This window comes from Heterocephalus glaber, unplaced genomic scaffold (assembly GCF_053883595.1).
Source record: "Heterocephalus glaber isolate CG9 unplaced genomic scaffold, H.glaber_assembly_v1.0 deba00000281, whole genome shotgun sequence".
Taxonomy (NCBI): domain Eukaryota; kingdom Metazoa; phylum Chordata; class Mammalia; order Rodentia; family Bathyergidae; genus Heterocephalus; species Heterocephalus glaber.
This window is the reverse complement of record NW_028258139.1, coordinates 17,581,500-17,595,504: the sequence shown is the minus strand read 5'-3', so window position 1 is coordinate 17,595,504 and position 14,005 is coordinate 17,581,500. Positions and strand designations below refer to the sequence as shown.

At 44.4% G+C, this 14,005-nt stretch overlaps 1 protein-coding gene across 7 annotated transcripts in view; it reads right to left on the bottom strand.

The window, feature by feature from the left end:
* Positions 1-14,005, bottom strand: part of Fam135b (family with sequence similarity 135 member B) — a 318,048-nt gene that overhangs the window by 41,426 nt on the left and 262,617 nt on the right. For all 7 annotated transcript variants that reach the window (XR_002391948.2, XM_004837905.4, XM_087187332.1 and 4 more), the window contains exons 8-9: positions 8,531-8,684; positions 5,850-5,899 (exon numbers count right to left, since the gene is read on the bottom strand). Coding sequence is in view for 6 of the 7 variants with exons in the window: in XM_004837905.4 (XP_004837962.2) it covers positions 5,850-5,899; positions 8,531-8,684 (204 nt within the window). In the remaining variant the exon portion in view is untranslated. The remainder of the gene's footprint in view (positions 1-5,849; positions 5,900-8,530; positions 8,685-14,005) is intronic.

The following is a 14,005-nucleotide window of genomic DNA, read 5'->3' as shown; positions in this document are numbered from 1 at the left end:
TACTTGAGTGTCCTGGGGAACAGGCATCCCCTCCCTGGGCTTTGAGTGTCGAGATACACATTTCCTGGGAACTTGTTATGGGATCTCTAGCCCCACTCAGACCAGTGAATGAGAATCCACATTATAACCAACCCCCAAATGATTCCTAAGCACATTGAAGTTTGGGAAATTCTAGAATTGGAAGGAGAAAAGGGTGCATCCAAACCTGTCACCTCTGGATGAGCTCTATGCCCCTGCTCCCATAGCTAGGGCAGGCTTTCACTGAACAAGCTCTGAGTTGCCCTCCAGAAGCCTGGCTGGACAGCAGTGCAAGACTTAACAGTGCCAGCATAGACAGCCACTCGCTGCAACATTGGTGCCCCTACTTGTAGGGACAGGACCTTCACTACCTACATCACTCTAGCAAAAGGTGGATTTGTGGAGAGTGCATGTAACTCGCCACAAATGTACGCATCAAGGCAGCAGCACATAGCAGGTGCTCAATTCACACTAATTGCAATGTTCAAAAGCTGATGGAATGGAGACTTGGAGGCTCTCTTGTGTCCCTTTGCTCCCTGGAAATTCCAGGCCAAAACATAAAAGCAGACAAAACAAAACCAAAAACAAAAACAAAAGACCTCCCCGCAAACCCACATCAGGCTGCCCAGAATCAGTAGCTGCCCACTTAGGCTTGCTAACTGTGCTTATCCTTAGTATTTCTAGCTACGAGGATGCAGCTCTGGCAAAGACTATTCAACAACTTGCTATCTCCCAGAAATTTATGGGGTGCAAGCAGGAACAATCATTTTATAATAGAAAATTCTAAATTATTCTATTACAAAAACCACAGGGCAAGCAAGCACAAAGACATTGCTTTCCACTAGCTACTCAGCTGATAGCTGAACTGCCCCACACAGGGTGGGCTTCATGAGAGCATGCATACCCTCTGCAGGGAGCACACTCTTCTCCTAATCACAAAGCCTCAGCAGCTGCTGAACCCCACTTCTCCAGCCTGGCCCCCACATCAGGGCTTCATACACTGCGTGCTGTACCCATCCTGGGGCCCACAATGGTCCAGTCAGGTTGAGCTGTGTTCATACTGTTGCTCCTGTGCCCAGGACGCCCCCCTCTTGTGCCTGGCTCACGTCCACCTGTTCCTGCACACCGGCCTTGCAGAGAGCATCTTCACGTCCGCGGCTCCACCCCAGACCATACTGGCAAATTCCACCCTCTGTGGGAACAAGTCTGTTTCTCTCTAAGCTGTGACTCCTGGCTGATCTCCTCCATGAAAGGCGCCAGCACATAACAGGTGCTTCGTATATGTTTATAAGATTCATATAGGGAAAATGTTCCTCAGAAGTGCTCCTTGGCTGTACAGCTCCGGGATCTCAAATCCTCTTAAATCACCTAATACAGCTTCCAACCCCACACCCTCCTCCATAGGTGCTTGATATGTTCACTACCGTTTGGGCCACAAGGTGGCGATGTTTTGCAGGCTTTGGGCTTGATTTTGAAAGCTACTGGGGAGGGGGCCCTTATTTCTTCCACCCAGACTGCTAGGCCAGTCAGTCCTTTAGCAAAGCAAGGAGTATATTGCTGCTCATTCCATTCACCCCTGTCACCCTTATCACCCAGCCATCTCCATGCGGCTGTTGCCAAATAACATTTTGTAACAAAATGTAAATACAAAATAAAGCCCTAGCCAACAATAGTCAGTCCTTAGTGGTGATATCTCTGTAGCTTGGGACATTGCCTGAAAGGAGGAACCTTTCAGACACCAGCTGGCCCTGAAATTGATTTCATAAATGCTTGGGTAGGCTGTGTCCTCTCCTCCCAGTGTCCCACCTGAACCACGGCAGGACCAAGGTGTGGTGAAATAGCAGCAGAAAGCAGGGGCTTCCTGGGGCTCACTGCTTAGTGGTCCACCAACTTGAAGAAAGCCAGGCTCCTGCGTGTCCACTTATCTTAAAATAAATGTGGACAAGTGAGGACAACCCTCCTTGTGCTCTCAGGGCTGCTATGAAGACTTGCTAGGGGAATCCTGGACCAAAAGTAACCATTTCACCAAGCTGGGATGTTGCTTTCCTCAGTATTCAAACTGTCTTAAACCTAAGCACTACCCATACACTAGTCACTGCCCCAAAATACATTCCCTTTGCAATACTGTGAAATATTGTAGGTCTTGAAAGTCCTCTTTCATAGATATCTTTAGATGCACAGTTATGATTGCTTTGATGTCCTGAATCAACTCAAAATTTTACCTTTAATATTAATTTTGACTCCAGGACAGAGCAAGAAGTAGAAAGGTGCCCTATCCGGTCAAAAAGTGGATGAGGACACATCATATGGCTTTTAGAACCTGCTTTTCTCAGCAGCAGCATTCACTGTATTTTTTATCACATCTCATAAAGACACTCATGAAAGAGGTCTTCCAGAACTACTTCGGAAAGTGGCAAGAACAATGGGCTAAGTATGTTCAAAGCAAGGGAGGCGTATTTTGAGCAGGATCAATGTGTCATTTACTATAAATATTTTTAAATATATTCACTGTATATTTTGATCATATCAGGTATGTTTTAGTTCCCAGTTCCTACCACAGAGCTCCTAAAAGCCTTGTAATTTCCAAAGTAATAGGAGCAACTTTTATTATTCATAAGTCTTTTCAACCTTATGGAGTTTTTGACAACAAAGTGAATTTTTATAGACGTCTGGTTAGCTCTGGGGTGGAGGTGGAGGACTCTGGGGAGGGAAAGGGGTAGGAAGCTGAGTCAGTCACCAATGGGTAAGGTTAAGGCATCACCTCTGTGTGTTGGAGCCTCCATGCAAACTTGAAGCAACGTGGACTGGGAGAGCTTCCAGGATGGTGGATGGACCCACTGGGGAGAATGTCATGCAAGTCCACACTGGTGCCCCTCCAGACCTCATCCTGCACAGCTCTTCATCTGCCTCTTTGCTCATCTATATCCCCTGTAATTTCTTATCTAAAATTTGGTGATGGTAAGAAAAGGGCTTCCTGAGTTCTGTGAGCCTTCAATCAAATTGTTGAGGGCAGAGAATCCTTTAATTCGTAGCAGATTGGTCAGAGATGTGAGAGGCCCAAGGCTTGCAACTGGCACCAGAGAGAGGGACCAGCTAGTGGGGCTGAAAACTTGGCCTGTGGAATCTGATGCCAACTGGAGATAGATAGTGTCAGGATTGAACTAGATGGTAGGGCACCTGGGAAAAATCCCCACACATTTGATGTCAGTTGTGTTCTATGGTAGAAACAGACCAGATATGCTCCAAAAGGTATGTCATCCGCCTCTGTCATAGCCTCATGTGACCTGGGAGGTGCATCCAGGCACCCTGGAATGTTGGGACACACAGGCCTCTGTCATTAGTTGCCCAGAGCCCCACTCACCCCAGGCCTCCCCTTCCCAGGTCCAGGCTCCTGTCCCACAATCCCCACTTGCACATTCACTCTACTGCCCCCACGCTCCATCTGCTGCCCCTGTCCAAAATGCTGAGGTCCTGTTACTCCTTCAAGCCTCAGCTCCAGAGTAGCCTCCTCTCTAGGTTCTGCTTTAGTCTGCCTTCTCCTGAAAGGTGACACATTGGCAACACATTCTCTTTCGGTACCCACATCCTCACTGCCCCCTCGCCAGGCCCCTGGAGTGGAATGCACTGGGGCAAACACAGCAGTCACAGTGGGCTGCCACTGTGCACCTGGCTCTGGCCTAAGCACTCCACATGTGTGACTTCCTCACTCTAGCAGGTGCCTTTACACATTTGAAAGCAGCCACTAAGAGCAGAAATGACTTGCCCATAGCTCAGCTCAGCATCTGGACCAGGGCACTCAAGACTGTGTCCTGCTGTCTGGGAAGACACGGACTCTATTGACACAGGAGGACAACACATGGGGTTCTCGTGGTCAGTAAACCAAAGTGCTGAGTTCAAACTCATTTTGCAAGTGAGGCAACAGGGTTAGGGAGACAATGCTAACCACTCTGGTGCCAGTTACTCTGGCACTTTTGGTGGCCCCTGTGTGTAGTTCATCACTCATTCTGGGATGTATCAAAAACTTACTCCTAGCCAAGAGGCTTTCCAAGCAGTGGTAGTGCATGTATGAACCAACCATTTCCCTAATTCAGGGCTCCAAAAGAAAAAGAGGTAGCCATTAAGTATCCAGAGCTAATGCAGGACTGGGAAAGGGGTGGGACTTGGGCAGTGTTTGCTGAAACAAACCATATGCTGCAGACTGACATCAGTAATAAGCAATAGACTGAAATCAATGCTAACAAAAGACATATATATCTGTGCTATGGTCATAACCCCATTCTCTGCATGAAGAATACTAGAATCTCCTTTACAGAAGAAGGAAATGCCACCCAGAGCCCCGTGACGATTATAACGCACACCATGGCCAGCAGTTTCTCTATTCTCTGCCCTGTGCCAGGCCTCATGTGAGGCTTCACAGATGTCACCTCCATTTCCTGCCATGAGTTCTGTTTCCTGTTGTGGCCTGATATTGGAGAGCAAGGGACTCAGCAGCACAGGGACGGCGCTGTGACTCTGGCCAAATGGCTCCACTTCTGTGAGTCAAGTCCTGATTCTTCATTCACCGGCATGATATGAGGGCTTGTTTCACAGAATTGTTCTGTTGAGTAACTGAGGAACTGCACAAAGAACAGTAGCCAGGAACCAGCAGCTATGTGCTATGCTCACTGGCTAAGAGAAAAACGTGTGGATAAAAATCAGATGACTTCATCTCTACCTTACAGATTGGGAAATCAAAGTTCATAAGGATTTACCAACTTATCCACAGTTGCAATAAGATAGCCTGAGTCTTTCTTCCAGTATCAATTAGCTGTGTCCTCATGCTAAGAAACCCAACTTTCTTCTGATCTTTATGTGCCTCCTGTGTATAAGGATAACGCTTCTTACTCAGACCCTCTATGGCATGGAGCTATGAAAGTGTCCTTGAGATTGTAAATGACAACAGCACGCACCTGTCATTGTTGGTCACTAGTTCCTCACGCAGTCAAACATGCATGCTTTGCATCACTGTCACCTATCCCCACAATGAAATTAATACATTTTTTTCTCTTGAAATTAGCTTGAGTTATTCTCCTTCTCCAGTTAAAGTTTAAAGAAGAGATCGTGTTCTTTCTTATGAACCAAGACTGAACCTGAATAAATCACCTGGTTTCCTATGGTCTTAGTTGCTTGCTTTTGCCACTGATTTTAGAAGCCAAGAAGTCATATGCTCCTGAAGAGGAAGTCATAGACCCCTGAACAAGAAATCATAGACCCCTGAACAGGAAGTCATAGGCCCCTGAACAGGAAGTCATAGACCCCTGTGAGCTTCCTCCAGATAGCCCTCCCAATGCCTGGGATCATTGCTACCAGTTATTTACATTGGTTTCTGACTTGAGGAAATCTTTGTCTAGCTCAAAAGGGCTGAAACCATTGATCACATCACTTGGGCTGCTTGAGGGTCAGTGGGTGGCCTTTGGAGGTCAGAGGGCCAAAAATTCACCCTCAGGTAATGCTAACTCTGCTATTTTCTGAACATGCATCTTAGAAAGAACCACAATATTTGATTTTGCACATACAGATCAGCTCTTTTTTTTCCTTTCCTTATTCTCTGTCACCTTTTCCTGTACTTCAGACCACCCTGTTTCTTTTGCCTTTAAGATTCCTGCACCTTGTCCTTGGGGAGGGGCATCTGAAGCCCGTCCAAATTTCCATGCATGGCTGGTGTCCTGTGAATCACTCTTTCTCTTGCATGGAACTTGTAGCATCAGGGGTGGGTGCCATGGGTAGCAAAGGGCTGGCTGGGTACCACAACACCTTCCTTTCCTCTGACCCAAGGTCTATGCTCTACTTACCTGCAGCTCTGAGCACAGCTGAGAGAGTGTTTCTTCAACAGCAAGCGCCTCTAGGAAGAAGAAAACAGCAAACCATTAATATGCACGTGCACCCAAATGCCACAGTTGCTAATTAAAAGCAAAGCCTAATTTTCAAGTTAGCATTGAAGTCACAGAGACAGACATAACATCTGTGGACTCTTCTTATAGCCATGCTAACTGCCTGGAGGTGCAGTTCTCTCATGAAGAGAACAAATTTGAAACCAGACAGCACTATTTAAAGGCCACTGTCATGTCACGTATGCATTTAGGAGAGCAAGTAGATTCTCCCAATTTGTGCATCATGCTGTGTAGTCCAAATTGACTCCAGGCTTATTTGTGCTCTTTCATGTGCGCGCGCGCGCACACACACACACACACACACACACACACATACACCTGTGCAACAGAAATGGGCCATAGATTTGTATCTGCATCTTGCAGATGGAAAGCCAGAAGCACAGAGATGTACAGAGGCAGGTTTATGCTTACTGTCTTCTCTAGGGACAGTGATGTGAGCGAACATCATAACCTCCATGCCACCAACAGTGGAGCCTGTGTTGTGCCATCTGACCCGTGGGGACTGGTGGCTTCTGGCTATTGTGATTGGATGGTCACAGCTGTGACTGTTTGAACTCTCCCCTAGTTCCATGAGGCCATAGTGAGGTATTTGCACATGGCTGTGGTATCTGAAGCATTGCAGCCAGGTGAGTGTGAGCAGATCCTCCCCACCTTGGCATTATGCAGAGGACACTGAGCACACACTTCACCTGACTACTGACCTCTGGTCCATGAACCTCATGAGGCATAAAGAATCTCATATGGATCACAACTGTGTCCTTGGTATCTAATGAAGTGCCTGGCAGATAGTATGTGCTCAGTAAAAATATGATGACCAGATGAAGAAACTAGGTTCCTTGGGCAAAGAGAAAGCATTGTATCAGGAAGCAGACTGCTGCCAGACAACATCCGTTTTCCCACCAAGCTAGGAACCTTGCTCTGATTTTGTGCATATCTCTATAATATGCATAATATTCATAGCTAAACACAAGCCAAAGACTGCCTCACTCAGAGTAATGCTGTGACCAGTATTCATTCAGGGCTTAACAGCTGATGCAACTGGAGGGGAAAAAGTTTCAGAATTTAATGCAATCCCTGCAACATGGTACCTGCTCCTTTATATCACATCCCAGTAACAGTGTACAGAGGAGCTGAGGTGACCTTGACCTCACAACTCAAGCCTGGTGGGGAAGACAATCTTGCAAACCCCTCACTATTACATGATGCGTTCATTGCAATGATGGACAATGGAGAGGCTGTGAACACTGACAAAGCCATGGTCATCTCAACAGCTGATATGTAGGGATGTAGACAGAGACCTCATGGTATCCACCAGCATTCTCACATTGACATAGGCATTAGCTCTGAATTAACACAGACTCTTCTCTAGAAAACTTTAAGCAGAAACATAGAAGACCCTGCCCCAGGGCTCAGTGGAGAATCTCCATACCCCTGTCATGATTCTGCCACATATTTCTGTGTGAACTTGAGCAGTCATTCTACATTTCTGGGTTTCACATCAATCATCTGTCAATCAAGAGGGATACAGGCTAATAATCTTCATGATATCTAACCTTTGGGAAATACATCTGCAAGAAAAAATTTGCCCCCATATAATCAAATATGATGGGTAATAAAAAGTTTCTATAGTCATTCATATTTTATATATAAATACGAATTTTGACAAAAAATGTGGTGAATGCTGCTGCTGAGTGACATTTGACAGAAAGACATAAAGATTATAAAATCAACACAAGTGCGTCCTCTTCCACTTATTCACCAGATCTGGCACTGTCTAACATCTGGCTCTCCCCCAAAGCCAAAATGACCATGAAAGGTAAATGTTTTGAATGGATTCAGGACACCAAGGCAACCATCCCAGAGCAACAAAAGACACTCAGGAAAGAGGACTTCCAGAACTGCTCCAGAAAGTCCTAAGATTGACAGGATAAGTTACTTCAAAGTGATGAGGAAATTTTTTGAAGAGGATCAATGTCAATCTGTCTTTTACTATAATTATTTTTTAAAAATTAAACATTCACGGGCCAGGGATTTAGCTCAGTGGTTCTGGTGCCTGCCTCGAAAACTCAAGGTCCCGAGTTCAATCCCTGGTACCAAAATAAATAAATAAATAAATAAATAAATAAATAAACAAACAAACAAACAAACATTCACTATATTTCCCAGTCACACTTCATGATGTGTCTATACAGTTCTTTCCTATAGATATTAGCTTCTTATTAGGGCTGTTTTACACTCTTGTAAATTGCAATCCTGTGAGCACAGCCTAACTAAAGAATATAACCCTAGTACTTTCCCGAAAAAGCAACTTGACATCATGCACCAGGCCTGCCAGTGTAGAGTACATATTCAGTGAACATTTAGTGGATGAATGGATGTGGGAATGGATTACCTTCGCACTTGTATCTTTCTTGAATGCATTTGGCTTCCAAGATTTTCTCCTGCTGGAATGAGGTAGACCACTGCCTGAACAGCAATGTCCTCAGGATGGCATTTACCAAGCATGCCAATGTTTCTCACTTCCCACTCCAAAAAAGGAAAGTCAGTTTCTAGGTGGGCGCCTCCTTGCCCTTTACCCTTACCCAGGTCCATGTCGGGCAGCTCCGGGATGTCCTTCATGATGACCAGGAAGTAGAGGCGAAGTCCCCGGTAGGCCTGGAGGAGCAGGAGACACAGGTCGCGGTGCCATTTGTGTGCACGCTGCATGCAGTTCTCCGAGGGGACGTAGAAGCTTCCCTGCAGAACATGAGACAGAAATGAAGCTGAGGACCATGATGCTCAACCCAGGCTGCTAAAGCTCCTCACTCCACGTGTCTGTGTCAACATCCACAAGGTATCTGGAGGCCCAGGAAAGCATGTGTCCTCCTTAGAGAAGCTGAAAAGAGCTGAAGATTCCATGAAAAGAGAGATCTGAGTTGAATCTCTTCTTTATCCTCCCATGTGGGAAAAATAATGAAATCTGGAAAGATGTTTTTTTAATCAAGTTCAACTTAAAGTAATAATGATGCTAATATCAAAAGATAAGGGTGAAGATGACGATGTTAATGGTGCCCTGACCTTGGAGGTTTATGACTGTGACAGGCCCACTTACAAGCTCTTTTTCCAACTACTGCAGGGTACATGACAAGAAGGAGTGGAGTCAAAGGAGATAGGCTCCTTTCCAAGGGAGACAAAGACTCTTGGAGCAGGTGGGAGAGAGGTAGATGGTGCCAAACAGGAGAAACTGCCTCGTGCCATAGTGAGCAGCATGGAGTTGAGTCATGGATGTTGGAGGAGCACCTCGTGGGAGGCCTGGATGTGAGTATGTACATCCAGAGTACTCTGTGCATTCTGTTTTGTTGGTTGCTCCCGCATGGATTAAGCTGACAGATTTACAACATGGTTTGTTCATCTAGGATAAAAACTCTTAAGTCTACAATGGACTTATATTTATAATGAAAAGGAAAAAACATTGATTTTGACTTTCTTGCCAACCCAAGGGAAAGGACATCCTGGGGAATTTCAGGAGAGACTGCTCCTGAGAGTAGAGAAAGAAAAGCCAGGAAGAACGGCTTGGGCAGGAGAAAATGGGAAGTAATGCCAGATGTGCTGGACAATTTGGTGGCAATAGGATCTGCCTGTTCATCTGCTGTCCACACTCACGAGGGGAAGAAGCAATGGATCACTACTTCTGGCCTGCGTTCCCTGTCCTGCTGGAAGAAAGTTCAGTGGGGAATTGATGGAATCTCCTCTGGGCAGCCTCCTACCCCACCTGGTTTTGATTCTTGTTGCTGCCACCTGAGAGGCCTGGAGAGGTCTGATGGAAGTTAACAACTGCCTGCATTTCATGTGGTGTTGTGTGAGCAGACAATGTGTCAAGTAGGACCCAGGATCAGGGGACATGGATGCAAGGCTCAGGTCTGTGATCACCTTGCTCTGAGGCCATCATAGATAATCTCTCCAGGAAAGAGACTCTGAAAGTGAGTTGTACACTCAGCAGCACTGCCTATGAAGAGGAAGATGGGACAGATGGAGGGGTGGCACTACACTGTTATACAGAATCATAGAGACCCAGCTGATAACTGAAGGATCAGGTTGTAGAGATGTCCAGCCTCAAGGCAAGGGCCAGGTCCTGGATTGAGGTGTGACCTTGGGTGAGCAGCACTCTAGACATGGCAATCCTCAGACCTAGTTGCTGGCTGTTGTCCCCAACATCCCCAGCATCATGAGAAAGGGCAGGGTGCAGGGTCTGGCCAGCACACCCCAAGTCTACTGGAGAGACCCTCTGTAGCAACCTCTGTTCCTCAAGGCCTCACTTTCTCAGCTTAGAAATGGGCCCTGGATTAAGCAGTTGCCAGATCCTGTCTGATTTGAACTTGAGAGATATTTGACAAGAGTTGGAATCAAAAGACATCCGTTTCATAATCAGAAAATTAGCCCATTAGAATGCCTGTGTACACCCAGCATTCAAGGTAATCCATATATTCCTATCTCATCCTTTCTATTATAACAACATCAAATATGGAGAAGCCACTGCAGTTGTAGAAAAACCAGCAGAGCTTGTGCACAGCAGGGAGCATATTGAACTCCCCAGGCCTGTGATGCAAAAAAGAACAATTGCTCATGAATCACATGGATAGCTCCATTATCCTTGATCTCATTTGACCTTCAGCTAGCATCACAAAGGGCAGATACTCCAATTTTGTGTTTTAAAATAGAATATAACTATGGAAAGACAAAATCTCAGTATCACCAAAGTGAAAAAATATAAAACAGCCCCATTCACCAGAGCCTAATAACTTCTTATAGATCCTTCTAGGTTACTTCCATACACATATGTGCATGTGTATAAGTACAGGTATAATAACTTACTATTTGTAGGCATATTCTGAAAATTTGCCCAGACATGGCTGCAAGCATGTTCTAGACATTTCCCTGCTCTGGCTTTTACCTCGTAATGTGCCTTGGAGTTCTTTCTGAGCAGAACAGAGAGTCAGTAAAAAGAACTCCAATTTCTGCTTCATACATCAAAATATAATGACTTGGATAAGTACACTCTGCTTGCCAGCAGGAGAAATGAGTCTCAAAATCAAGGTACTGAGGCAGGACATCCTTGCTCAATATTCCAAGCATGCCTCTGACTGTGCCTGACAGAGAACAGATGCTTAGAAAAGGTCTGCTTCCTTTGACAGAGGCATTAATTAAAGTCCGGCAGTGTCTCCATTAGCCATGACTAAACAGAAATGAAAGCAGACAGGGAATTACAAAGGCATGGAACACAGTAGTTGGTACTTCCCATTTTGTCTGCTTCACACAGCCCTGAGAATCCCATTTTCTGTCCGGCTCCCTGCTCACAATTCCATTTATTTGTCTCACCATGCCCTTGTTTTGAGAAGGTCAAGAAGTCTGTGAAGTCTGTTATAACATTTGACTCTTAAAACTGGACCTGAATATTATATAGGCTTTTCAAAAAAAGGCATAAAGAAGACTCAGCGGAGTCTTCATAAGCCTGATTCAATCTGATTATTGAGATAATAGGAGGCCTACACACTAATCCAAAGAGAAATCTTGAAAATGATATGGCTGGAGATCATTATTTAAAAAAAAAAAACAATTTCATTCTCTATCAATTACTCAAAAACAGCTTGACTTTTTGAAAGTGAGTAATATGCTGCAGAAAACTCCATTAGACAGTGCTCTGGGCCCACAGAGCCACTGCCAGTAGAGATAGAGCAATGGACCACCATTCAAATTGCATGGGGGCGGGGGGATAGAAGGGCCTTGCACATGCCTTGTAGCACAAAGCAAGAACAGTTTACCAACCCACTTCTTGGAATCTGGACCACAAACTCTAAGAAGAAAGAACAGGATCCCTCCCGGTGCTCCCAGCCCAGAGGAAAGGGCTTTTGGGACGCCTTCTGTCCTGCCGCTCCTGGCCCAGAGAAAGGGGCTTCCGGACCACCATCCCTACTGGCGCTCCCGGCCCAAGTCCCACCTCTCCCAGCTCAGAGGAGTAGAGCCGCACGGATACCAACAGCACTCCCCACCCCACCCCCCAGTCAAAATGAGAAAACACGTAAATAAGTCTCAAAACCTGACTTCCAGATCACCTACAGCAAGCCCAAAGGGAAATGAGATGGAACACTCTCATACTCAACCACCTGGACCCACTGAACTGGAAACAAAAGGGGGTCTGGAAAAAATGAAATCAGAAATAATTTCTCAGATAACAGGAGAAATTGTGCCCCTAGTGCAAGACATGATTAATAAATCTAGAGAGGAGCTCAGGAACATGATGGAATCCCAACATAAGAATCAAATGGAATCTATAAAATAGATGCAAATAGATTTCCAGGGCATGTAAAACTCCATTGAAAGTCTACACAGCAGAATGAGCCAATGTGAGGACAGAATTGCAAACATAGAAGACAAGGTTGCAATTAATGACCAGGAAAAGAAAAACTGCTTCAAAATTGTAAGGGAACATGAGAAATCAATCCAGCAGCTGCTAGATGATGCAAAGAAGAATAACATAAGACTGATTGGAGTCAATGAAGAAACAGGAGAGAGTGCAGATGACATAAAAAATCTCTTCACAGAAGTAATGGCAGAAAACTTCCCAAGCAGGGGAAAAGAACTTGACATACAGATAAGTGAGGCATACAGGACCTCAAATAGCCTTGATCAAAACAAATCTACACATAGGCATATAATTGTTAAGATTCCAGAAACTCAACAGAAGAACAAAGTTCTACAAGCAGTTAGAGAAAAGAAACAAATCACATACAAAGGAAAGCCCATCAGAATCACAGCAGACTTCTCAACACAAACCATCAAGGCAAGAAGAGCTTGGAGTGACATATTCCAAGCCCTAAAAGAAAACAGCTTCCAACCCAGATTGATGCACCCTGCAAAACTATCTTTCAAAATTGATGGAGAAATAAGATACTTTCATGACAAAGAGCAACTTAGGAGCTTTGTGAATACCAAACCAGCACTCCAAAAAATTTTACACAATATCCTAGGAACAGACATTGAGGATCACAACCCCAGGAAGCGAAGCAGAATGAACCCATCTGGCATGACAAGAAATTAAATGTAAAGAGAGAGAACCCACAAAAAAGAAAAAGTCATGCCAATGACAAGTCAACATGTTTCAGTTATAACCATCAACGTTAATGGTCTCAATTCACCAATCAAAAGAAACAGACTAGCAGAATGGGTCAAGAAGCAAAATCCAACAATATGCTGCATACAAGAAACACACTTGATTAAAAATGAAACTCACAGACTGAAAGTTAAAGGGTGGAAAACAATACTCCATGCAATGGGAACCTGAAAAAAAGCAAGAGTAGTTATCCTCTTTGTAGATCAAGTAGATTTCAAACCAACACTGATTAAGAGAGATGAAGAAGAACACTACATCCTTGTAAAGGGAACAATTCAAGAGGAAGAGGTGACAATCATAAATATCTATGCACCAAACACTAGTGCACCCACCTATATAAAACAAATACTAATGGACATGAAAAGACATACATGCACTAAAACAATTGTAGCGGAGGACCGCCACACCCCACTGTCACAAATAGATAGATCAACTAGACTAAAAATAAGTAATGAAATACTAGAACTCAATTGAACTCTTGAACAAATGAACTTAACAGATGTTAACAGAGTCTTCCACCCCACAAAATCAGGATACACATTCTTCACAACTGCCCATGGGTCATTCTCCAAAATATACCACATACTCACACATAGAACATGTTTAAGTAAGTGCAAAGGAATTGAAGTTATCCCCTGTACATTATCAGACCATAGTGCGATGAAATTGAAGATCCAAAGCAAAAGAAACTGGAAAAATTTCATAAACATACGGAAATTGAACAATACACTTCTGAATAACCAGTGGGACACAGAGGAAATGAAAGAAGAAATCAGAGAGTTTCTTCAATTAAATGACAATGACAATAAAACATATTGGAATCTATGGGACACAATGAAAGCAGTCTTATGAAGGAAATACATAGCAGTGAATACACATATTAGAAAAAGAGAATGAGCCCAATTAAACA